Source organism: Dermacentor albipictus, chromosome 4 (assembly GCF_038994185.2).
Source record: "Dermacentor albipictus isolate Rhodes 1998 colony chromosome 4, USDA_Dalb.pri_finalv2, whole genome shotgun sequence".
Taxonomy (NCBI): domain Eukaryota; kingdom Metazoa; phylum Arthropoda; class Arachnida; order Ixodida; family Ixodidae; genus Dermacentor; species Dermacentor albipictus.
The window spans coordinates 170,203,037-170,228,811 of NC_091824.1; the positions used below are offsets into that span (position 1 = coordinate 170,203,037).

The 25,775-nt window shown below is 47.5% G+C and overlaps 3 protein-coding genes across 15 annotated transcripts in view; 1 reads left to right on the forward strand and 2 right to left on the reverse strand.

Annotated features, from left to right (window-relative positions):
* Positions 1-25,775, reverse strand: part of LOC139059410 (uncharacterized) — a 356,283-nt gene that overhangs the window by 238,651 nt on the left and 91,857 nt on the right. The gene's annotated exons all lie outside the window — the stretch shown is intronic.
* Positions 1,401-18,838, forward strand: LOC135902468 (alpha-tocopherol transfer protein-like). 4 transcript variants are annotated; one of them, XM_065432563.1, is made up of 5 exons: positions 1,401-1,576; positions 4,308-4,570; positions 12,486-12,707; positions 15,137-15,247; positions 18,426-18,838. In XM_065432563.1, the coding sequence occupies exons 1-5, from the start codon at positions 1,447-1,449 to the stop codon at positions 18,594-18,596; spliced, it is 897 nt and encodes a 298-aa protein (XP_065288635.1). In that variant the 5' UTR covers positions 1,401-1,446; the 3' UTR covers positions 18,597-18,838. The 4 variants fall into 4 exon arrangements, with proteins under 4 accessions (XP_065288635.1, XP_065288636.1, XP_065288637.1 ...); XM_065432564.1 differs by having other exon boundaries at positions 12,537-12,707; XM_065432565.1 differs by lacking the exon at positions 15,137-15,247.
* LOC135902466 (prominin-1-like) overlaps positions 25,036-25,775 on the reverse strand; it is a 91,744-nt gene continuing 91,004 nt past the window's right edge. For all 10 annotated transcript variants that reach the window (XM_070537799.1, XM_065432558.1, XM_065432559.1 and 7 more), the window contains one exon: positions 25,036-25,190. In XM_070537799.1, coding sequence (XP_070393900.1) covers positions 25,117-25,190 — 74 coding nt within the window. In that variant the 3' untranslated portion in view covers positions 25,036-25,116. The remainder of the gene's footprint in view (positions 25,191-25,775) is intronic.

Genomic DNA, 25,775 nt, shown 5'->3' on the forward strand with positions numbered 1-25,775 from the left:
TTGGGTAGTCGTTCGGCCCGGCCGTGCCCAGCGGGAGATACCTGCAGGCCAGGTTATCCAGGATCTTCGGCACGTCTTCTTTTCGAGTGGCCTCGTGTACGATTTTCTCCAGCACTTTCTTCTGGTTGGACCTAGTATTTGTTTCGTCTAGCAGGTGCTTGAGGAGGTTCGACTTTGCACCCACCCTAATTCGTCCGTCTACGGAGTTGCATATACCTCGTCCCAGTGCTGCTTGCTTAGTAACCGACAGTGCTCCTCTATGGCCCTGTTAACCTCCGGAATCTTTCTTCTAAGCCGTCGCTTGAGCTTTTGTTTTTTTCCACCTATTGGTTAGCGATTCCTTTGCTTCGAGAAGGTGATCCAGCCGACTATTCATCCTTTCGACTTCGAGGTTGGTCTGGACTTCTTGGTCGCCACCTTCCCTGATCTGTTGCGTCCATTGTTCCAAGTTCGCTATCGTGCCCTGCTGCTCACGCTGGGAGTGCTGTTTCCGGATTTTTCTAAAGGCGTCCCAGTCAGTGACTACGGATTCCCTGGTAGCCTTACATGCGACCTCTATAGTTGTGGCCAGAATGTTATGATCACTACCAAGATTCTCGCTGAGATTAGTCCAGGTGGCTGATTTGAAGCCCCTGACGAACACAAGTCGAGAGTAGCAACCCGCGTAGATCCATCCCGGTCCTAGTCGGAAACACCGGATCCATCAGAAGCAGGAAGCTGTGGTTGGTTGTGACCTGCCATAAGCCTACTCCTTTGTGGATGGTCTCGGGGTAGCCCCACACTTGGTGCGGAGCATTGAGCGGGCACGACTTGGCCCTGCTGACTGCCTTATTTATGATATTTGTGCATAGCACCATTAAATTTTTGCCTGTACAGGTCCAGTCTGGCACCGTCCCCTCTTAAAACATTGATCACTTTCTACTAACTTGCCGTCGATTTAGAAATCACAGGGGAAAATCCGAATTTTCATTCCGAAAATTATATATTTCTTTAAGTGCCCATATATATCCTCTCCTTCGGAGCTTCTTCATTGGGCGTTAGCCACAGGAGCATCTGCGTGGCCATTTGCGACTATCTCTGTGTCAAAAAGGCTACCATGTTAATTCCCGAAATCAATAATTGAACAGTTCATTAAATCACCATTAAATCGCTGATTGTGCGTTGGAAATTATTCTAATGCCACCAAAAGTACCACAAAATTGGCTGTCTATATAGAGTTACCGTTAAATTTATTTCTGTATCTGCCACGTAAATCTATTTTCTAATTATCGTAAAAGTCCGATACATATCACCCTGACTTACCTTCTCATTTAAGAATTTCTCCCTTTCCATTAACCGCCGGCTTGTTGGCCAGTGGCCCGTAGTGGGTAAGCACCACAAGTGAAGGAACAAGCAAATGCTTCCGTTGCGTGGCGCGTGCTCGCACTGTTCGTTCGCAAGGGTGACATGGCAGGCAGTCCGCCGTCCCCAAGATCGGAAGACACGGAACCAGAGGGTAGCTCTCCAGCGCCTCCGGCGACTCCGCCGAGTCCAGCGGCGCTGCGTGAATTGGCACACTTGAAGAAGCTCGTTGACCGTAAGTGTTGTCGCTCCCGTCGACGCCTTATTTGAAAACGCGGACCAAACTTCACGTTTCGGTTAAGCAATAACGTACGTCACAAGTTGTCGCCATCGACGTTAGTGATACGCGTATTTGTTTTCCTATGTAAACTCTCGAGTGAAACTTCGCGCCAGGCTGTATATATACGGGAAATCGTGGCCTACGTAGGCGCCGGCGAACAGTACTAATGGTCCTTGTACCCAAAAGCCGTGGGGAGAGCTTTTGTGCAAGCCGATCTCGGCGCGACGCTGGCCTGCGTGGTATATTCTTATGGTGGCGCCCTTTCATTCTTACTGGCCTTGTTGCGTACAAGTTCTCCCACTGTTGTCGGAGCTGCAGCCATAACGCGAATCGGCAAGTACACAGTGGTCAGTGCCGCTAGTTCTCGCTGTTTTTTAGCCCACGTACACAGCTACCTGCATGCGTTTTTTCAGTTTTGTTTTGTAAGATGTGACTACTACACTATGTATCTAGTGATTCGAAGCAATCTATATAGCACAGAAGCAGATTAACATGTCTCTCTGACGTGTTCTATAGGTGCAGCCGTCGTTAGAAGATTATTTCACACCCTGCGATGGACGCGCTTTAATCACAGCCGAAATGTGCTGCATCTGGTTGCCGCTTTGAATGAAAGAAGCGTCCAACTCAATTCAGCATGAGATTGGGCGTTGCGCGGGGTGAAATGGCTACTCTGACGCCGCGCATAGCACACATCACGAATTCAACTGACTGGTCTGTTTGCTGTTTTCTTGACGAACCCTCTTGCAAGACATATGATGTATTCCAAATAATTCGTAGAGGCAGAACTGTCCAACTTGACGTCGGAAGGCCGCCTCCTCTTTGTGTTAGTCCGAACATGAACGCGCCTGAACACTGCCCCCTATTCGCGTGCCCAATTTTTAATTCCGATGTAAACGAAGAGGCCGGATAACATCACTAATATAGCCCAAGCGTAATTGTCCTAGTTCATAGAACGGTTGCTTAATGAGAGTCTTTGTACGCTCCTATACTTCATTAGACGGCTCCGTGTTGCAATGTTAAAAAGCGCGCAATCGGGTCGAGTCAAACACAAGGTGCCATGATCGTTGCGGCTTCGCCAGCGACACACAAGAAGCGCCTATGTGGGATGACTCTGGGGGAAAAAAGAAATCGAGCTCGACTCGGGCCCACCCTCAGAATTTAAACGCACTTCGACTAGAACGCATCGCAACGTACAATGCAGTGAAAACAGCTGAAATTGAAACACAAATATTTATGGAATTTGAAGCCAAACAATTCGACGGAATTACCTGTTTGGTTGGGAAAATTGATAATGACTTTGAGTGTGACTCCAACTAAATAAGCGAATTCATTAGCCCTACGTTTTGGCTAATCTGGCTAATAAATTTGCTTATTTGGTTGGAGTCATGTGCACTCTCAAAGTCTTAAATATTTATGATTGTGCGAGTATTAGAAATTTTCGAATAACCTCTTCAATGTTGTCCTGTTAGATTCGGACCTCGAATCGAATAGTCCATATTAAAAATTTCGAACATTTTTTAATATAGCTTTTGAATACCTTACTTCGTCTACTGTGCACGATCAAACATGACGTTGAAGCAAAATCACGATAACTTAATTCGATCCACAGTGGACATAACGCCCTAGAGCAGACAGCATCGCTCTGGAAGGCAGACATTTCTGCTGAACCACGATTACTCGAAATAACAATTGCTTGAGATTTGACATTAGGCATTGGGCATTGTTTGGTACTATTTACAGATGCAACATCTGTGTCCTCTCATCGGCTCAAATCGGAATACACTCCATGGCAACATACCTGTACAATAGTCGTATACCATCTGCCACGACCGTTTGAACTATTTCGCTTTGCCATCAGCGCAGACGACACACATTTCAGGCTTGAAGACGAAGGTATACACCGGTGTTAATTGGACCACAAGGCTGCCTTCCTGGACTTCATACGATTGGATTTTTATTCTGTAACAAAGCTGTGAGGATGACCAGGCGAAAAAGCTGCAGGTTGCAACTTGGCCATGATAATGCATGACCGCGTATATGCACCAAAGAGTTCTAACTTTGTGAACGAACTTCTGTAGTTGTTCCTAATGCTCCCTCTCTGCTTTTACTGAAACGTGCTTTATGATATGCATTGTAATGCAGAAACTTTCTAATGTTGTCAACTCCAGGATGTGAAAGTTGTTTGATGTTAATATAGAGAAGCCTGTACGTTATTCACAGTATAATCTAAAGACATTCGCTTCTGGCACTATATGATTCGCATTTGATTCGGTCTCGAAAACCACTATTCGCACACCCCTGCAAGATTACTTTATAGATGTATATATAATAAAACTGGTGCTTGTCTCAATAGTTACGTTAAATAGCCATGGCATCATTGGATTTCCGGCTTCAATTCCGCACTTGCGACACGTACTCCAAAGCAATAGACTGACATCTAAATTGGCGGTACTTTTACATTAGCAAATTGAGACGAAATGCGTTTTGTTGCACAGTACTGTTCAAGTCTTCGAGTAATGCTAATAAAGAAAAGGAACCTTGTGATATAAGCTACACACTTCTTTTTTTTAAATTGTCATTGACAGCAGTGATTGAAGCGGCTACATATCTGCCACAATCTGTCTACGGTTGCATTTTGCTATTGTGAGTGCAAAACTGTTCACTTATCCATTTTCGTGCTGCTCAGGGGAAGAGTCGCTGAATGCGAAGACGGACAGCGAGTTCCTGATGGCGTTCCTTCGCTTCAGCCGCATGAAACACAAGCGTGCGTTCGAGTTGCTGAAGCACTACTACGACTCCAAGCGGAAGGAAGTCGACCTGTTCCGCAACCTGATGCCCTCGGAGCTGGACCACGTGTTCTCCAGGAACCTCGTCGGTCTGCTGCCCGACAAGGACAAGAAGGGCCGCTTCATACTCGTCCTCAGGGCGGGCGCCTGGAACCCCGACCAGGTACGCAAGTGTCGAATAGCACAAAACTGGCTCGCTCGTATGTGGCCGACAACCACGAGCTCCGTGGAGAATCTCGGGGAATAGCGCAGACGTGCTAGGTTGGACGTGTACAGGGATTTTGAAAGAAGTACCGTATTTATTCGGATATAGGTCGACCTTTTCTTTTTTCAATATGTTACTCAATATGAGCTATCGACTTATATTGGTGACCAAAGAATCTCGGCCTATATCTGGAACAAAGCTACCAAAAGAGCCGAGCTCGCGCCCGCCGTAAAGCCAGCCTGGAGGTTATCGAGGCTGGCTTTAAGAATGCTGCATATCCAACGCTCTAGACGGCACCGAGCACGACGTCGTTTGGGGCGCCTAGGAATCCTGCAAGGCATTCGACGAGGACGACTTCTCTGGTGGTTCAGACGAAGATGCAGCTTGTGGCATCGACTATAGCGAGATTTATTTCGTTTATTTATTTATTTATTTATTTATTTATTTATTTATTTATTTATTTATTTATTTATTTATTTATTTATGAATACCTTGACCCGAGGGTTGTTACAGCAGCCTACCCCACGGTAAAGAAAGGTGTGTCATGTTCAAACTGTCAGGTTTTTCTTAAAAAAGATAGGTCGATCTATATTCGAATTATTCTTTCTTTTTTATTTCTCGGTGAGTTCAGTAAGCAGAGCTCGACCTATATTCGTGCTCGACCTATTTCCGGGTAAATAAAGTATTAGGTAATAGTAGAGCTGGCGGCGGCATTTCGCGACGATGTTATCAATCACAGAATGCATTTGTGTCACAGGAATTCATCGCGAAAAAAGAAATGTGCGAAATAAATGTCACGATTATGTCGTTAAGTTTGTTGCAATAATTGTTTTGTGTGCTGCCGCTTTCGGATGCGTCTTCCGGTATGTATGCCTATGCTAGTATACAGTCGTTATTAGACTTAAGCCGAACAATGAAGACATATGTGTAACGGTATAGCTAAAAAAGAAAGAACAACATGGGATGTAAGAAGCATACATAGAACTTCGAAAAACGACACATTAATTCAAGTACATTCAAGTTATCCAAACTAGAAATCCCCAGCAACCTTCGCACGAGAACAAAAAGACGTTCGAGGTCTGTTTGGCTTAAATATGATAGCGGCTGCATGCCTCTCGAAAAAACGAAAAAAAAAAGCATCAGGCACAGCCACCGGTGTCGTACTCATACGCTAAATTCACGCAGAGCAGCGAAAGCTACTTATCACGTCAAAAAAAAAAAAAGGCGAATGTCACGCACTGTGACCTCCATCCATCATGTTTCATGATTCATGTTTGGCGATAATACACACATGTTTGACGATAATTATTGTTCTGCTTGATTGCCCCTTCTGGTCGTGGTGGTCACGACGCTGGTCGTCTTTCATGGCCGCCACGCGTCGTTGCCTTGCCTCACGTCTTCGAGCCAGCATGCACTCGCGGTCTGCACCACGTTTCGCTGCGCAAAGAAGACGCTCCCGTTCCGAGGGACGCTTTTTTCGGGCCTGGGTGTCCTCGACACTCAGTGCACGCTTTGGAGCCATTTTGCTGGCACGTGTTTACTTGCTCCTTCTGCATTCGTCGCCAGCATGCTGTTGAGACGCCAGCTGCAAGCGCTCTCTTCAGGCTATGGCCTTTTGTAATGTCTACACTACCACAACCCAGCACGCGACCTCCACAGCCCAATACCTGTATCTTTGTCGCATAGGAAAGCAAGCACGCGCCATACACACAAACTGTCAAACGCTGCCTCCATGGATGGATGGATGGTATGAGCGTCCCCTTTGGAACGGGGCCGTGGCTTGCGCCACCAAGCCATTGCTGTTATACTGCCTGATGTCCTACCTAGAGTAAAGAAGAAAAAAGGGGGAAAAAGACGGGATGTATGTATGTATGTATGTATGTATGTATGTATGTATGTATGTATGTATGTATGTATGTATGTATGTATGTATGTATGTATGTATGTATGTATGTATGTATGTATGTATGTATGTATGTATGTATGTATGTATGTATGTATGTATGTATGTATGTATGTATGTATGTATGTATGTATGTATGTATGTATGTATGTATGTATGTATGCTATGAGCGTTACCTTCGGAACGGGAGCGTGGGTTGCGCCACCAAGCTCTTGCTATTATACTGCTTAATGTCCTACCCAAGTTAAAAAGAAAAAAAAAACACTATGAACTCCCACAACCACATTTTCTGACCCCCTATTGCAAACTTTGCTTTTGTAATTCTCCGTTTTTTGTCACTTCCCTACTTTTCTTCAACCAATCTTTCATTCGCCTCTTACCAATCTCTATTGCGGACATGTTTACTTTTCCCCTGCTCTCGCTGAATCCAAGGGCTTCAAGGAGGCCAGTGGTGCCTAAATCTACCGCTGGGCAGACGTCTTCACATTCTAGGAAAACATGCTCCGTCGTTTCCCTAGCTTTACCACAGTAAGCACATGCTCCTTCTTCCTTGTTGTATCTCGCTTTATAAGTGCGTGTTCTAAGGCAGCCTGATACTCGTTTCGAAAAGTAATGAGCTTCCCTTTGAGTTACCATAAATAGTTTCTTTCCTGATTTCGTTTTTTACTCTTAAGTAGTTACCCATGGCAGGTTTCTTTTCCACTGCCGCCATCCATGACATTATGTCAGCCTCTCTGACTTTCCGCTTGACGTTCTTTGTCGCTGTGTTGCCCACTCTACGGGCCGCATACTAGCTGGTAACCTTCCTAGTTATTTTCCTCCACTGTGAATCAATGTTTTTCCTGTACAGATACCTCAACACTCTCCCAGCCCATTTACTTTCTTCCATATTCCTCAGTCTTTCTTCATACTCAATTTTAGTGCGAGCTTCCCTCACTTCAAAACTAGTCCAGCCCATATCACCCTGCACCAACGTTACTAGACTAGCTTCAGTTGTAAAACTCCCCGCCCGCGCGCTTACAGCCGCTGTCGCCACTTTTGTGTCAGCCGCCAGAGGGCAACGCTGTTCCATCGGGCTCCACTGCAGACGCCTCGTCACAGCCTTGAGCTCGTGCGGACGGGCCGCCGTTGGTGCGTGTTTCACGCTCGCTGGCGTTCCCCTTGTCCGAATTAGTGAGACCACGAGAAAGCGATATCCACCTACAGCAATAAGATTTATCGCACCAGTTCGTTAATACTGAAAGAAGGGTAAACTGCACGAAAGGAAGAAACGCATACAGCGAAGCGCAGAAGCTGCGTCTCTAAATGTCACGTGTTTCTTCCTGTCGTCCTAACGTTTCGTGCAGTTTAGGCTCAGGAGCCTGAATATCTGGCCAAAGTGCGTGATTTTAGGATGATCTTCATCCCCACCGAAGCTTGTCACCACGCCAAAGAAGCGCTACAAAAAGAAAGATGAGGTCGGTCTTTGTACACTCAAGCCACACACACACACAAAAAAAAAAAGAAGCCGGATTTTTCATTCCGTCAAGATGCTTAATGAGCGAAGCTGAAACGTGCGGCCCCTGTGTTTAGCACTGGGTTAATCCCGAGGGTTCATTAAAGTATTTCTCAGTTATGAGGTTACACAGACAATCGGCTGCGAGAGAGAACGACGTCACTGATTGTATGCCCGCAGTCCGCAGTTGTCGCTTGCGTTCGATGTCTCGAGTTTGCTCGGCGGCGTGGTTAGCAGCCATCGCCTGCGATTTGCCGCTTGTGATTCTTTGAAATTAAATTTCTTCAAAATATAAATCTTTCCGTTACGTAAGACCATGAGTGGCTCATACTCCCTTAAGCAATGGCTCATACCCCCGTAAACGCGGCCTCCCCATTACGACGACAGAAGTGAAGCGAAATTCTACGCTAGAAATATGAACGGCCATGCAGCCAGCTGTGGAAGACGACGACGAACGCTGGAGCAGTGGCACGAGCGCGTGCCGTTGATTTCGCAGTGTTCCCCGGTCGCGCTTCCCGGTCTGCCTCCCAGCCTGCATCTGAGGCGGCGGCACTCGCCCACTGACCTGCGTGTCGAGGGGGTGGGTAGATCACCTTTTCCGTTGGACGTTAAAGTTTATTCTATCTATCTATCCCGGTCTTCTTTCGTTCGGAGCGTCCACTTTGGGATTCAGCCGCAGGGATGCATGCTTCGCTGTCGGAACATTCCTTACGGAATCTAAACGAATGCCCTGCTAAATTCCTTTCTTTTTGTTTTTACCATTAAATTAATTATTACTCATTCAATATGACCTTCCTGATTTTATTTAACAGATAATTCTGCGCTATTCAATGCTATTTTAATAGCTATTAGGAAATTTCTGCTCCATGATAATTTCGAATAATTCACCCATTTCTTGGCCAATGCCCCATCGTGGGTAGGAGCCACACGCATCACAGGCTACAACAACAACAACTGTTCCCGGTCGGCACGAGGAATCTCTCTTTTTCACGCCGAGCTAAGCATCGCATTGCTGGGAGCACAGAAAAAGTGGTGCGCCAAACTGTTGACATCGTTCCGATAGCGGCCTATGCAGCCAGGTACGCAGCACGTCGGCATCGTCAGCTGATATTCTTAAGAAACTCGGCGAAGGCTACAGTTTCGAGGATGACATGCTTGCTGAAATTCACCGTCAACAACGAACCACAGACTACACCAACGCTGCACCGCGTGCTTAGTCCAGCCCGCCCGCGTAGCCGGCTAGTGAGGAAGTGAAGCCGGGCGCGACTGCAGCGCCATGAAGGCGCGGGCGGGTGGCGGTTCCGCGCAACGGCGCCGAGTTTTAAAACTGAAGCTAGTCTAGTAACGTTGCCCTGCACAGCATCATTGTATTTTTCCCGTGAGCGCCCAATGCGAGGCATCCCACTGACGTTTTCTTCCCATCGAATCCTGATTGTACCCCTGATTTAAAGCAAACAACTGCATTTCCAAAAGTAAGTCCTGGAACCATTACACCTTTCCACATACTCCGGTGCACCTCGTGCCTATTGTATCCCCACAGCGCTCTGTGCTTCATTATGGCTGCATTTCTCTTCCCCTTTCACTGTTATTGTTTCTTCCTGTGTTCTATATATCTATTGTCTTCGTTTATCCATATATACTAAGGTATTTATATTCTCTTACCCGAGGTATTTCCTGACCCTGTATTGCCACTGTCTCTTCACTGTTTTCTTTTAAAGGGACCCTGAAACGCTTTTGACGATTTTCTACAAACGTACTGAGTCGTTAGAGTAGGTCCTTCTGATCATTATTTGACACGTCTAAGTGCTCTGCGTAAAGCGTGTAATTTATTATAAGGTTTTAAAAATGCACATCGCTCCCGATCGCAGCGCACTGCTCGGCGGAATTTTAAGCCGCCCCTACCCATATGACCGAAATAACCCATATGACGTCAGTGGGGCGAGCTATCCGATTGGCTGACCAGGGCGCGTGATCGATAATTTTTCTAACTTTATGGTAAACAAATGATCTTCGTAATAGTTGGAATGTTAGTTAATTTGTTTTTATAAAAAGAAAGTAGCATAAAGAGAATGCACAAGAACAATTTTTCAGTACACTTAAGCACTTCCGGCACACAGCAAGTGTCGTCTGCTTTTGTTACAACGTACTCCATTTTGACGAGAGCTCCGCGGTCAGAGTTGGTGTCAGTCTTTTCGCGAGCACTATGATTAGACTTTGTTGCCTTGTGGGCTGCAAACGTAGCGACTGGCAATATGTCAAGCTGCGACATCGTGTCCCTCTGCAAGGCAGCGTACGAGCGAACTGGCTGCTGCGCAGGATTTGCGCGTTTGTGGCCGTCACTTTACACCGGAAGATGACTAACGCAATAGCGTTTCGCGAGTCCCGTATTAGGGCAAACCTAAGCGCAAGGGGACATGATCTGGCCGCTTGACTGTGCCGTAAGGGGATGAGCCGAAATGAGCAGAAGGGCAAATGTGAATGGTCTGCACGGTGCAGCCACCTGGTGGCATAGAGCTCAACCATACACAGTAGCAGCAAAGAAGCGTTTCCTTCTTTGCTGCTGGTGCGTACTTTTCGCAGGAGTGTAATCATCAACACGTTGTTTTTATAAATGTTTAAAATATTTTACACTTCGTTAGAGCAATATTAGCGCTTTGTTTGACTGGTTAAGCGCTGCGCCAACAAGTGTCTGGACCATGCAGACCGATCAGGCCGCTCACGTACGTCTACGCCAAAGTTCCGTCATCAGTTTGAGTTTATGCCTCCAGTCATTTGCCAAAATGACCAGCTTGCCTGTGGTTAACGGAATACCAGACACGTTCGGCGCTACGACAGAATGCTCGCAACGCACGCCGCTTCGATCGCTCTCGCTTGGGGTTGACAGCCAAGCAGCTAGCGGAGAGGTTTGCGCGGGCGGGGGCGGGCTCCAAAACACCCGGAAGTGGACGATATGACGTCGCATCGTGACGCAGGACCAGTGAAGGCGGAGCTTAGCCCCGCTCGCTCGGCGGACGAGTTGAGGAGGAAAAGCATGGCTGGGGAGGAGGGTAACTTATAATCGCTTGTAGCTCCATTAATACGTAACGCTTCACTTAAATTGTGCTGCGAATGTTCTACTTAAGCTGTACCCTACGCGTCTACAAAATTTGTCCGAACCGTTTCAGGGGCCCTTTAATATTATAACACCTGATTTTCTAACACTAAATTTCAAACCTAAGTTGTTGCCTTCCTGTCCACACATATTAGCCAGACGTTGCAAATCACTTTGCTTGTTAGCTGTTAGTTGTTAGCTGTTTATGTCGTCCGCATAAAATAAACCTGGAAGCTGCTGCTCTACTACTGCACCCGCCTGCCTGTATGAGATATTAAACCCGATATTACTTCCTTCTAGCGCCCTCTTCATCCTCACCAGGTACATCATAACAGCAGTGGGGATAAAGGGCACCCCTGCCTCAGTACCTTGTTGATGTCAACTTTCTCCTCGCTCCTTATCCCTACCCATTCAACGAAAACGGCATTTTCTAGGTAAATCTCTCTCAAAAGCTGTAGCCATTGCGCGGAGGCGGATGTAGGACCTGCGGAGGCGAGCGCCATGTGGTGGTACTTCAAGAAACCCAGTGGCACGCGCAGCAAGACCATCAGCGCCGGGAAAGTCGGAAGAAGAGGCAAAGAAAGCTTCGCTTTAATAGGGATGACAACTTGTTGTCTCAAAGAAAGGACTACTGCCCACTGTGCGTCGCTAATCCTTCCGGCATCATTTGTTTCAAGCCTGAGTCGCACTCAAGTGGATTAACCGCGGCAATGGCTATAGCCGTTCTGGTACTGATTGGCTGAAGCGCGTGATCCGCAGCTTTCGATGCAGTGGTATTTTTGTACTTCACGAGTAGTAGATAACTGTCACGTCACCGCGATACTTTCGCCTAATATTCATGCTTCCGCAACGCCAAAGGACAAGGCTGGATCAATCGCATCCGGTTATCTTGCATTAACAGGCGTCATCGCAGTTCCCCATCGATCCTTTCATGCCAAGGGACAAATAGACAGATAACAGGAAAGAGGGAAAATAGGGTGAATAGAAGAAAATAAAAGTGTACTATAGTCGAGGGAGAAAGGGATATAACTGCAATTTTTACGCCTCCCTTTTCCATGTGACGTCATGTGAATACGTTCTAGGAATGGCTTTGTTGTGTTTCATCTGCGTAACCCGGAAACATTAATTTGCATATCAGTGCCTGTTGATTTGCCTGCTGGCTCTTCACACTTGCAATCGTTCGATGTTTAGATAGATCGCAACGAGACAGCAGAAAGCACGACACGCCATTGTGACTTTTTTCCTGTTTGTGAGTTTACAACACTACTCTGTCTCTACTGTTGAACAAGACAGTGTGTGAACTCTAAGCGTCGTACAAGAAGGAGCACCAGTTTCCAAGCCATAGCGTATTTGCCCGTTCCCTGTATACCTCTAATTCCAATAGAAGAGGAGGCCCAGACAGCAAGGAACAATGCGCTGTGGCGGGGGAGCGCAGGTGTCGTTCACGGACGCGGTGCGCGCCATCCTGCTGTGCTTCGAATACATCATGACGAAGAAAGCGGCGCAGGACAACGGCCTCAGCATGCTCTGCGACTTCGACGGCTGGGGCTACAGCAGCATCCTAGCAGTGCCCAGTACGCGGATTGGTGGCATCTCCAATGTCTTTGTGAGTGCAACACCCACTCGCATTTAGAGACAGCGGTGCCGATAACCTCTTGCGCCAAGTGAATCACACGTCAATGGAACCAGTTTATAGCGAACAGAAGTTAATTCCTTTTTCTCTTTTCTGTCATTCTTCACGAATGGGGGAATGAATGTACTATATAGCAATACGACAATAATGTTGAGGGGGAATCTCACTCGGGCCAGATATTCCGCCAGGATAGGCCAGGCGAGGGACGAGCATTCTACCTTGAAGCTAATCCCGCAGCTCGGAACGCACCGCACAAATGGGCACAGCCGATGGCTACCGGCGCCACCTGTCGTTTGTTCCGGACATCTCGGAGGCCGGCCCATGCTTTGCGAGACGCACCGCGCTGACACTTGGATAATAGAGATTTTAGTGCTGGATTTGCTGTATTACTGGGCCAGGAACAAACCAAAAGAAAAGAAAAAGCATTCTTGAAAACAGCGCAGTTAAAGACGGGACAGGACTGAATTGATCCAAACGAAGCACACAAAATACATACGACGGCAGCCATTCTACACGCCACCTGGTCTATTGTTATACTTTATCCCCATTTGATCTTCTGTATAGTGGTGCTATAGTTTTAGGTTACTGGAAATAAATAAATGTATTGTAAATAGAAAAAAAAAAAACATCGTTGATCATTTCGTGCGACACGTGCTTCGTAGGTGCGCAAATTATTTGTGTGTTAGTGATAATGGCACACGTGTCTGAATGGCTGGCGCACATGTCTTCGTTCGGATAAATTCAATCGCGAATTTTCGCTCGTCCTTGTCAACTTACTTGCGCCTGTCCGGTATTTGAGTGCTCAGTTTTCAAGAATCCAACAATATCAACTTGCCCAGCTATCGATACTTTTGAGAAGAATAATGCTCGCTGCCCGAGATGCCCAGTGTACTAAATGTTTGCGAAATGTTTGCGCATACCTGGGGGAGCTTTTCCTACAGGGAAGATGCTTAACTTTATACTTCCATCACTGCCTTTAAAGTAAAGCAAGGACAATGCAATCGCGGCGGAGAGAAAACCTTCGATACCAACTCTGAGCTCATATCATCTTCATAACATCGCTTTCGTTGTCTGGTTTTAAACTTGTGCGTGGCCGTATTATAATTCATATAATTTTAATTTCTTAAGTGAGGAGTAGGTATACACAAGGGAATGAAAAGAAGAGGAGGAAATTAAAAAAAAATAAAACGGGAAAGTAGAGGATAATAGGCCCTCATAAAAAGCGCTTTTCTTCAGATCTGTACACGTGATTAAGGAGCACGGCTATAAAAGTTTGGCGCGCAGTCCCGGATGCCACTCATTGCTTTAGAGATTTACGTCTGTGTGACGTCGTGTCGGCAAAAACTAGTTTGTGCTAGCATATGCCACTCAATCTTTCGCGTTACTATATTAAGCTAGTCCAAATGACCTAAATTGGTAACTCTGCCACTTGTTGAAATGTCAACTACTAGAGAGATTTATTCTTGGCCTCTTTATTAGAGAGATTGTGCTGTCTAATCCGCCGGAAAGCAAGCTTGCATTACTCCTAAAGCAGCCCAATTTCCAGCTTCAAGAGTGCAGCAGTGCAGTCGCGACAGGTACAGCCGCGGCCTCGTCTGTGTAGAGCGCGCGAGCAGACGGCCTTGCTCTGCGGGGCGACACCGTGCGGCAGTTGCGGGATCTGACGCACTGTGCCCAGGAGCATGCGCGGCCTAATAGACATGCAGGTCGGCGCACGCTGCTTTAAACCAGAAATTATGTTGGCAAGCGCACGTGTTTTGCCGGTTGTGCGCATTACCCGAGGGCGCCATCTTACTACGCGCGATGACAAGGGAATTGCGCACGTGAGTGATAGCGTGTGCGATTCTGTCAGGGCACTTGATATGAAAAACTATGACTTCACCAATCCCAGATAATGTTGTCGGCCAATGAAATGACAACATCGCATGCGTGCTGCCTATATTAGACATAGAAGTCAAACCTTTTCGCAGAATTTATTCGCAATGGCTCCCCGACTCACAGCGGCTGAGCGACGCGCAATTGCTATTATGGGGCGCACAATGTCCCAAAGAGCGATAGAGTCGGGCGCGTGTTATCAGCTGAAACGCGTAATCTTTTGGCATGGCGATACCGAGAGCGCCCTGAAGAAGCGTACACATTCGGTTAAACGACTGCCCGTTTCAACGTTGCCACTCGTGCAATGCAGTTCTGCATGTATTTTAGGCCACGCATGCTCCTGGGCACAGTGCGTGAGACCCCGCGACTGCCGCACGGTGTCGCCCCGCAGAGCAAGGCCGTCTGCTCGCGCGCTCTACACAGACGTGGCCGCGGCTGTACGCGCAAAGTATTGTAGTTGTGCCATTTACAAATATTTTCTATCTGCCTGCGTTGTTCATGACATTGGTTGGTTGTGCCCGTTGCAGCCAGGCTACCCCGTGAGGAAAAAGCGCGTTGACATCGTGAAGCAGCCTTACAGCTTCAACATATTCTTCAAGATGATCACACCCTTCCTAGACGCTGCGTCAATCGCAAAGGCAAGTCGGCTTTCCCGTAGAACCAGTGCCACTCCAGGCTTCTAACTTGCAAAAAGGGCAAAGAAACTTAAAAAAGGAAAAAAAAAGAAATGTGGCACACAACAAATGTGCAGGCTTGTTTCTCAGCTGTAGAAAGTTTAGCGCGCTCCATCTGTTGCGAACTATACCAGCCAGCTCTGGTTTCATCACGCCTTCGTCTCACCAAAAATATGCCATATCCCTTCTCCGTCCCCCGGTACAGCACGTCGCAGTGGTTTAGCTGCGATGGCGTTCTCATGGCTCGAACCCGCAACCTATATGCCTTAAGTGGCGGATTCGATTCCCTGCCGCGGCGGTAGCGTTCTGATTGGGACGGAATATGACGGAGCTATGTTTTTTAACGTTGCAAAGTAACAGGCTAGGAGGAACGCTGTAGCGGAGAGTTCCGGATACAAGTTTGACTGCCTTTAGTTCCTTATCGTGCAGAAGTATGCGACCATTTTGGCACTCAGTCGGCAGCCAAGTACGGCCGCTGATGCTGGGAATCGAACCCTTGACATCGTGCTCAAGAGCAGAACACGCCACTGGGCCACTACGACGGGTCCGGGGGTCGTACTCACACACACACACACAAAAAAAAGAGGGTGGAAGGGACGCTAGTATAATGCGTTTTAGGCATGCTTTAAAGGAACAATGTAGTATTTTAAACTGAAATGGTAAGCTTAATTTCTGGACTATGGTAAATGTGAGAGGAGTATTAATAGACCGGTAAAGACGCTAAACCAATAATCAAGCGTGGAGTCCCAAGTTTGGTTTTTACGAAGTTTTCTAAAAAAGTGCTGAAATATGCGATAATATTTTGAAGTCCCTGACACCATACCGACGTAACGGTATTGCTCTTCAGGCGCGAATATCTATAGGAAACCTTAACTGAGCTTTCCCGCCAAATACACGCAAATAAAGTCTTGAAGATATACTTGAAGGGAATCTGAGGTAATGAACGTTGGCCCCTGTTCTTTGGGACGGTGAGCGTCATCACTCGATCACTTCCGTCACCTCCGAGATCACACCGGCGCACAGGCGCTCCGCTGTGACGTCGGAGGCCACGACGCAGCCTCAATTCACGCCCAAAGGATTTGCAACGTGAGGTCTTCGTCACGCCAGTGTTGTGGCCGCGGGTGCTGGCGGTAATAGAATGCGTACATGCACTTTATTCATGCGTGTCTTTGGGCGCATGACAGCGCCTGTATTTAGTCAGTAAGCGAATGTTCCTATACAACTGCGAGCTTTACTTCGTGCAATAATCTACTATCTTGCTATTGGTGTCGATTCTGCGCCCTTCGGCGGAAACTGCGACTTTTCTTTTTCTAGAGAAGGATTCCTCCAAAACAAGAATGTAACCCTCTACGATCTCGCAATAATTTCTAGCGAAAATTTAGCAGGAAATCATATGTAGTAAATCACATGTATTTTACAGTGGAATTCCTCAAATCGCGCAAATATTTATTTATTTATTTATTTATTTATTTTGAATACCCTAAAGGCCCCGAAAGGCATTACATAGGAGGGGGGGGGGATACAATTCACACATGATATGTCAACAGAATAAAAACAACTGAAGACAACAATCAAGCACAGATTTTAGTAAAAGATACAGCTTGTAAAAAAAAAAAGAAGGAGGAAAGAAACGAAAAGAAATTAGGGCGACAGTACAATTAACATTTCCTATACATGGAACGCTTCAACAAGGCACACACGGCAGGTGGGTGTTGGAAAAATACACATTTTAAAAAAATTGTATATATATAGAACAGGCCAGGCAAGAAGTGGCAGCTGGACATTTTATACATTTAAAAATGTGTGCAGGGCAGATTGGAAGGGAGACGGGTAAATGATTGTTACAGTGTCTTGGGGTAGGGCGTTTTATTCAATCACTGATAGCACCAAAGGGGAATTTTGGAATTTTTTGGTCCTAGCAAATATGGGAAACACTTTGCATACATGGTCATTACGGTTGGACAGATAATGGGTGGGCAAGGTGGGAGCAGATGAAAATGATGAACCGCAATAGTAAAGGGAGTGAAAGAAAGACAGACGGAAATATTTTCGTCGTGTGCCAAGATCCCGAAGATTAAGGGTCTGCTTTAACGCAGACACACCTTGATATGGAGAGTAGGAGCGCAAAATAAAGCGGACAGCCTTATTTTGAATTGATTCGATGCAATCAGAAAGGTTAACTGTGTAAGGGTCCCAAATAATTGAGGCGTAATCGAGGGTTGCTCGAAATGTATGCACGAAGTGTTGTGTCACTGTTTGCAAGGTACAGACGGTGCTTTAAAAAGCGAAGTTTTTTTAGTGCCTTGTTAGTAATATGCTCAAAATGCATGGCCCAGCTTAAGTCAGAAGTAAGAATAACGCCCAGGTATTTAAAAGAAGAGGTTCGTTCCAGTATGCAATTGCGTAGAGTGTATACGTTGAACGGAAAGCTTAACTTGGAAGAAAATGTCATGACCTTAGTTTTATCTGCACTAATTTCCATCTTCCATACTTCTGGAGTTATTACTGCAGCGACATGACAGATACTCTATAGAAAGCAGCATCGAAGACGTTTCTTTCTTTTTCGTTTGTTATCGACGGCAAGGTACTTATGATGACTCTTCGAAAAATGCTTCACGCTTCACGATGTCAGATACGCTAAAATAACTTTATGAACAAAAGTAATATTATCATAGACGGGCACTGCAAACCAGTGCTGCTGCTTTTATTCCTAACCTCTCACCAAATATTAAAGCCTAAAAATTACCATGTATAATGCAGTTTTTACAAAAAGCATATTCAATTTGAAATTCACAAAAAAAAGCAAAAAGAAAACGCTATCGTCTAGATGACAACTTTTGTAGCTCATTAAGCTTAAATTTGTTGAGTAGAGCAAGATATTGTGCCTGTTGATTCATCTCGTGATGCGCTGAGTGCATACAACTGAGTGAAACTACTCATCACGATAGAACAAGCCAGGCAAGGACGAAATAGCGCTGTTTGGTTATAATTGTCACGGTGAGTCCTGTCGGTTTCACTCATTCGTGCTCGGCGCCATTACAAGGTTACGCTTACATTCGCTAGATATGGCGGTAAGTGCGTCCTTGTAGATGACAGTCTCCGGTATTCTGGTGCTGCGCTAAAGCCGAAACCCGTCGTGCAGGTGCACTTCCACGGCACAGACACCAAGGCGCTGCACGAGCGGTTCCCGGCCAAGATCCTCCCCAAGGAGTTCGGAGGAACCAGGGGCCCCTTCGACGCCTCCGTGTGCTACGAGAAGCTCAAGAGGAAGGAGGCTGCGTTCGCCGAAGACTTCGAGTACGGCTACGTCTAGGAGAGCCGTCTCGCGCGGACGGCAGCGCCCGCTTCGTCTGCCACTCAAAGACGCGATACACGGCACGCGTTGGCGTTTATTGTGGCGCATACTGCGCATTGCTTTCAATTTAATGTAAACTACCAAAACACATTTATAATGTGAGATAGTGTAAGATCACACGGAATGTTTTAAGTTTCGAGCGCTTCTTCTTTCTTTTACCGGCATCGACTCGCTGAATTAAACCGACGGAGCGACTTGAAGCAAGCGTCTTCTTCCCTCGGCCGAACGGCGTCGCCCGGGCACACGTCCGAAGGGCCGCCTCGGCTCCGGCACTCCCGCGCCGATGCAAACGAAAGATCAGCCACCGCACCACTCCCGATGGAGCAGGCTAAGGGCGCCCATCAAAATAAAGTACTTATTTAACACAAAATTTTCTTCTGCACACTTTATCCGATGGAATGTGCCAATGCAGCCGACCTTATGTCATCGAGATTCACTCACGCTTCTCGACGAAACCCGGGAGTGATGCGACGTACAACTGCAGAGCGTCGAATTTCGCTATTGGGGGCGAGGACTTACGGAGTCGGAAGCGCCTCCCTTGCGTATTATGAGGGATAACGCGGCGTGCTCCTCAAAGGTTTGGTTTACGTCGCTCAATAAAAATACCACGCGACAGCCCTCCTGGACATTTCTGTAAGTACTCTCAAAACGAGGGAAGTTTTTTTACTGACAAAATAATAATCTTGGGCAAACTGAAAGCACAGGTGCGTTTACAGACGCCATCTCTCTACCGAATACGTATACAGTGAAAGCCACTGCTCGCGGTCGCCGCGATGGAGTCTCCCGAACCGGCTTGCGTGAAAGGTCGGCAACCGCTGAGCGCAAACTATGTGAAATATTTTCTTATAGTGGGCTGTCTGTATAACCAAATGGCGCATAACAGAAGGAAGCCTCAATGCATGCAGCGATCGCACGGGTTCGCGGCGATTAACTGCGCGTCTGCATGCATATGTCCGGCCACAATGTTTCGCTTTCATTGAGAGCGTTTTCGCACCGTGTTCTGAGCTATAGCCCGTGAAACAGGAGCATTTGACAGTCCACAAGCAACCACTGTTGTGTGTACGTTATGAGAGCTGTTCAAAAACAATTTCGTTTTACAAGGAACTTCGACGCCCAAACCGGGAAAACCGCGCAGCCTCGATCAATAACGACCGATCTCGCCCACGTCTTGCCTGGGCAAACTTTTTGAACGAATTGTACTCACTCGAATAGAACAACACATGGAGGAACATGGACTACACCCCAATTGCATGTACGGATTCCGGAAAGGCATGTCCGCACAGGATGTCTTTCTCCTTCTCAAGGAAGAAGTCCTCAACCCACAACCGTGCAGAAACAACAACATACTCTTAGCCCTCGACGTGGAAAAAGCCTTTGATAATATAGCACACGAAACCATCCTAGATGGTCTCGCCGCCATAGGATGCGGGGAGCGAGTATATCAGTATACCGCGGCTTTTCTCAGTCAGCGCAAAGCCCGCATTGGTATAGCAGGTATACAATCCGACATATATGATCTACCGCAGAAGGGTACTCCGCAAGGATCAATAATGTCTCCTTTGCTCTTCAACATCGAACTTAGAAAACTTGCTTTACAACTGAAAAACATCCCAAAACTCGGATGTGCCTTCTATGCCGACGATATCACGCTATGGGCAACCAAGGGTTCATACAGCGACAGAGAAAACACACTACTCACAGCTATCGGACACATCGAGTCATACCTAACCACAGCAGGAATGAGATGTGCCCCACACAAGTCGGAGTACCTTCAAGTCCGGCCTAAGCAAGCTAAGAAACATCGAGCCCCGCCAATACATCTCAAGATTGCCGGGCAACCTATAAAGCGCGTCCCAACACCACGCTTACTAGGTATGCACGCCCAGGAGAACAACGGCATAAAGGTAGCCTCGGAGAAATTGAATCACGTTATAAGAAGCATCGCATCACTCATCGCTAGAGTAGCGCGCAGCAAAGATGGTTTCACAGAGGACGAAACCTTAAGACTGGTACAAGCCCTCGTCATCAGCCGTGTCACGTACGCACTCCCGTATCAAGTCAAGCGCAAAAGCGAGACAGGGCGCATGGACACTCTTATAAGAACGGCGCACAAAATGGACTTACAGCTACCGTCAAGCACAAGCACAAAGAAATTACTAGCGCTAGGGGTGTACAACACCTTTGAGGAGCTAGCAAGTGCAACGCTCATAGCGCAGAGGGAGCGCCTCAACAAGACACAACAGGGAAGGCACCTTCTTCAACGGCTAGGGTACCCGCTGACACCCCAGTACTGCAAAGAAGAAACACAACTCCTGCCTAATCACATTAGAGATAACATTGTAGTAGACCCTATCCCCCAGAACATGCACCCCACCCACAATCAAGAGAGAAGCGCGTGCCCGCATGCTGCACAAATGCTGTTTCAGAGACCCAGATACATACTACACGGACTCTAGCCCGTATCCCTCGTCGCCACGTCGTGGGCCCAAATGCACAATCGCCGTCGTCAATCAGGGGAACCTGGTAGCCTCTGCCTCCATCCGCGCCACATGCAGCGCAGCAGCAGAAGCAGCAGCGATCGCTCTCACACTTCGCGACGCCGAGAGCAAGGGAAGGTCCGCCCGCGTCCTTACGGACTCACAAGCGGCGTGTCGTTTATACACGAATGGAACACTCCCTATACAAGCTATTCGAATCCTGGGCCACTCACTAGAATGGAACCACGGTATGGTCTGGTGCACCGGGCACGAGGCCTGCGCGGCAACGAAGAGGCGGACTGCGCAGCTCGAGGTCTCACTAGCCGAGCGGCAGGCCACATCGTTCTTCAGCCCCCGACAGAACGACGAGCGACCCACGAGTTACTAACCACAAGTCAACAAATACTACAGGACCAACGTCTCGAAAGAACACAATACCCCCACACAAAGCTCTCAATAAACTCCAGGCAAGGGGCTGGCGCCGCCTGCAAACGAAGACATACCCACACTTGTCTCGTCTGCACGCAATCTCCCCAGACAGATATACGCCCCGGACATGTCCCTGGTGTAGCAACCACACAGCGACACTCGCGCACATAACACACGAATGCATCGACTGCCCGAGTGTCGCAATTTCGCCACGAGTCACAGCACACACACACACACACTACGTGATCTTGGGAGGCGAGACTCTCCGAACTGGACCTGGGAAGCCAACTGGCGACCCTCGACCAGGCCCGGCGAGCCACGATCGCCAGTGAAGCCCTGTAAGAGGGATCAACCCAGGAATAAACCCCGCAACGGCTTCTGCAACAATAAAGTTCCATCCTCCTCCTCCTCCTCGACGCCTCCGGCGACTGTGATGTGCGCGCCGAGTCTTTATTAGGAATGCCTGCAGAACGATTAGCCTTCCCCTGTAAGGGAGGCGTCACCATGATGCGGCCATGACGTCTTCCCGGCGTGTGGCGCCTTTACTCCGGCTGTGGCCGCACTACTCCCTCTGTCGACCGCGCCTACCCCTCTATTGGGGTGGCAGCCTTCCTCCGGTTTCGCTCGGTCGTTGCCTTTTGAGGGCCGCCGAGATCTGCTGGACGGCCTGAGCTTGGACCTCTTGATCGTAGCACCTCCTTGCGAACTCGAGCCGCGGCGGGATTGTTGTCATCGTTGCTGCTTCGTGCGGATTCTTGGCACAGTCCCAAAGGTTGTGAGCTGCCGTAGCTTTCTCCTTTCGGCATACACAACACAGGTCACTCACTTAAACACTCGGACACACGTGCCTCATCAGCACCGGGGTGAATAACGACCCCGTTTGACGTTGTCGATATAACACTTACGTTTCTAGGTCAACACTACGTCAATAACGCTTCCTTACGTGCGTTAATTCATTACACAAACATGACCATATGCCATGTGCCTTTGTTTAATGTGCTTCTTACAACTCCCTGTCCATTCCAGTAGACTTGCCAGTGTCTAGCGTCAACAAGTTCATAGACCAAACTGTCATAACGTTAGCCGGGCAGCGAGCGCAGGCCAAACGTCTCAGTGCGCGTTTTCTGCTACTCACCGTACATCGCAGTCCCGGTGCCGTAGCGGAAACCTTCCTCGCGTCTGTGCTTGCTGCATACCCGAGTTGTAGCCGGCTGTTTGCCGGTCCTAAGTTTCGCCAGCCAAGCTTCACGCATCTTCTTGTCTTGCGGCTACGTGTGAATAATGCTGACACCGGGCTCCATTGCGTACGTCCGGCACTGCGGCACCGAGCAGTAGCCTACCATGCTGCACGCCCCAAAGGCAGCCACTACCTATTATTGATTTCAAATGTTGTCAAGCAGACACCCAAGGCGCGAAAGCCTCACCACTTAATCAGAACCGCAGCGCCAGGTGGGACTTTAAACTTTTGTTTTGAGCTCGCTTCGGCGCTTCCGAAGCAGCCGACGCGGCCGCTGTGTCGACGTGATCCCTCATGCCACGTTACGCCGACGGTGGCACCAGCTTTTCCAGTGTCGGCTCCAGTTTTCCGCCGTCGTTGCTTAGTGGCTATGGTGTCGGGCTGCTAAGAACGGTTGCGGGATCGAATCCCGGCCCCGGTGGCCGCGTTTAAATGGGGGCGAAATGCAAAAAAACACCCGTGCACTTAGATTTAGGTGCACGTTAAAAAACCCCAGGTGGTCCACATTTCCAGAGTCCCCCACTATGACGTGCCTCATAATCAGGTCATGGTATTGACACGTAAAACTCCATAATGTAATTTTTATATAAATTACATGTTCGTCCTCCAGGTCTTCATCACCGTTGCTGCCTTCGTCGACATACACCTCTTTTTCATTATTGTTGGCTTCGACAGCATCGCCCGTCGTCAGTTCCGAGCGAGTGCATTCAACCCCGTCACTCCCACGTTAGGTGAACAACCATATACTCGCAGCTCCCGTGGACGCAATCACAATTTTTCCACCTAGTAACGTTTGTAAGGAACTGACGAAAGGAACGCAGTGTCAGTGTTTGAGAGCGCGACTACTACTCTCCCACATTCAGCCCCATTCACATAGATGGGATATCTTAAATTTTATAGCATTGTACGAGCTCGCGCAAAGGGAGTCATCGGCGTTCTCTTTGGCTACTCACCAGAAACAGCGCTTCGGCTCTGCAGCTGCTCAGCTCTGTGTCTTGCTTATTAGCTCAGTAATCTACATCTTTTACGCGGCTTCTTGGAGGCATGGTTGACAGAGCTATTGTACATTGCCGTACAAAAATTTAGGGTGAAATTCAGCTGCTTTTCTAAAGAACGTTTACTAAGGCTGTCAAACTTCAACAGGTCGTTTTTAGAACGTCGGCAAGGGTTCCTCGAAACAGCTCAATAAGTAACAGCATTATACGATAAATTGAGTCTTGTTTAACGTTTAGTGGGTAATATAAAATTTGAAAACAACTACGCCTTCCCGTCGGGTGTGGTGTATGTATGCTCAAAAACCCAAAGTGATAGAAACATAACTCGCGTGCTTGAACGTCTTGTATTGCAGCAGTGGCCGCACTTCGAATTGAATCGAGATTTTCGATATGCTATAGCAACAGCACAGATATTGTGAGATTTATGAGAGTGCAACGAGCGGGTTGTGAAACGCCCCGACGAGCGAGCGGGCGGCGGTGCGGCTGCTCGGAGTCGGTCACGCTGCCACGCTGTCGGCGATCAGACGCAGACGCTGCGAGGGGTCGGTTTCTGTCATAGTGCGACCGAAAATGCCGAGAACTCTCATGGGAACGGGCTGGATTTTGTTGACAGAGTTAGCTGCGCGTGGAAAGTAAACGTTTCTGACCTTATCACGTGTATATGAAAAAAAAAAAAACATTTTCCCCAGAACTTTTCCTAACAGCATGATTTGAACCTCCGAGCCCCGTGTATTACACACCTTGCGGATACGGTAACCACAGTGCCATCACACATGTTAGCCATTCGTGGCCGACAGAAATAGACCGTTTTAGGCTTGTAGCGCAGCTCGGAAGAGCAAAAAAGGAATAAGGTAGGGGTAATCAAAGGGAACGGGAAACAGAGTGACCGCTAACTTCCAACTGACAATCGACAATTTTAGGCGCTACAAGCCTAAAACAGTCATGACATACCAACTCGCCCAAACTGCTACGCTTTTGAGAAATAGACCAATTTTACCATATCTGCTGCGGAAAACGCGGCGGTGGCAGCAACCAAGAAATATTCTGTTTAAAGTGCGCAGAATCCCGTGCTTATTTCATCATGTTCAAGATTACTTTGATCGCCGGAGCATATTAACGATAATTAAATTGAGAACTTCTCTTTCAAGCTTTCAATATGGTAAGACTTCAGTAGAGTCACAAACGAATTAAAGAATTACTGTGTCGTCCAGTACTATACTATACCATGTCACGCTTCCACTATGAAGACCCAGTTATGACAGAAAGAGGTAACGTTTACTAACACGAAAAGAATTTCCAGCAATATATTTTCGCTCGCAGGGAGGATGATCTCGGATAGTTTATATCTTCTTGATGTCTACGCTTTTTGCGTTTGCGTTCTCTCCAGAAGTCTTCACCTCCACAGGTTCGGAGCCTGCAGCCAGAAAAAGGTCAGAAAAAAGAGATAGTTAAAAAATAAACGCTCAAGAAGAATCAGCCCAAAAGGCTGCTTGTTGGGATGCGTGGTTTGTCTTGAAAACGACGTCAGAGGACTGGAATGATAGGCATAGAAAGACATCAAGACGATCACATGCGAGGCACACTATTGGTAGTTGTCCTATGCACCCTTCGTGTCCTCAGCCACCCACCCGGCCCCACCCGCCCCTCCTACTCTGCAAGGCATAACGGAAAAAATTCAGACACTTGAAGCGTCAAGTATCAGCACTAATTCTACAGTAAAAGCTGATAATCAGCGTTCTATAAACTGTGTCAATTTAGGACGTCCAAAGGAGTAAAAAAGGTGGTATTATATACGCAGCTCTGAACTGTGTGACTAATTTGTGAATACGACTTGTAGACATTTTAACGATTTCACGTAAGTTATAAACTAAAAATCATGACTCTGCCTTTTAGACACCCTAATACAGTGAATACTTCACGCATAACGAATACATTATGGAATCAGTTTACGCAGTTGCGATATCTGTATTTGTGGGAACTTACGGAGTTGCAACTTGTG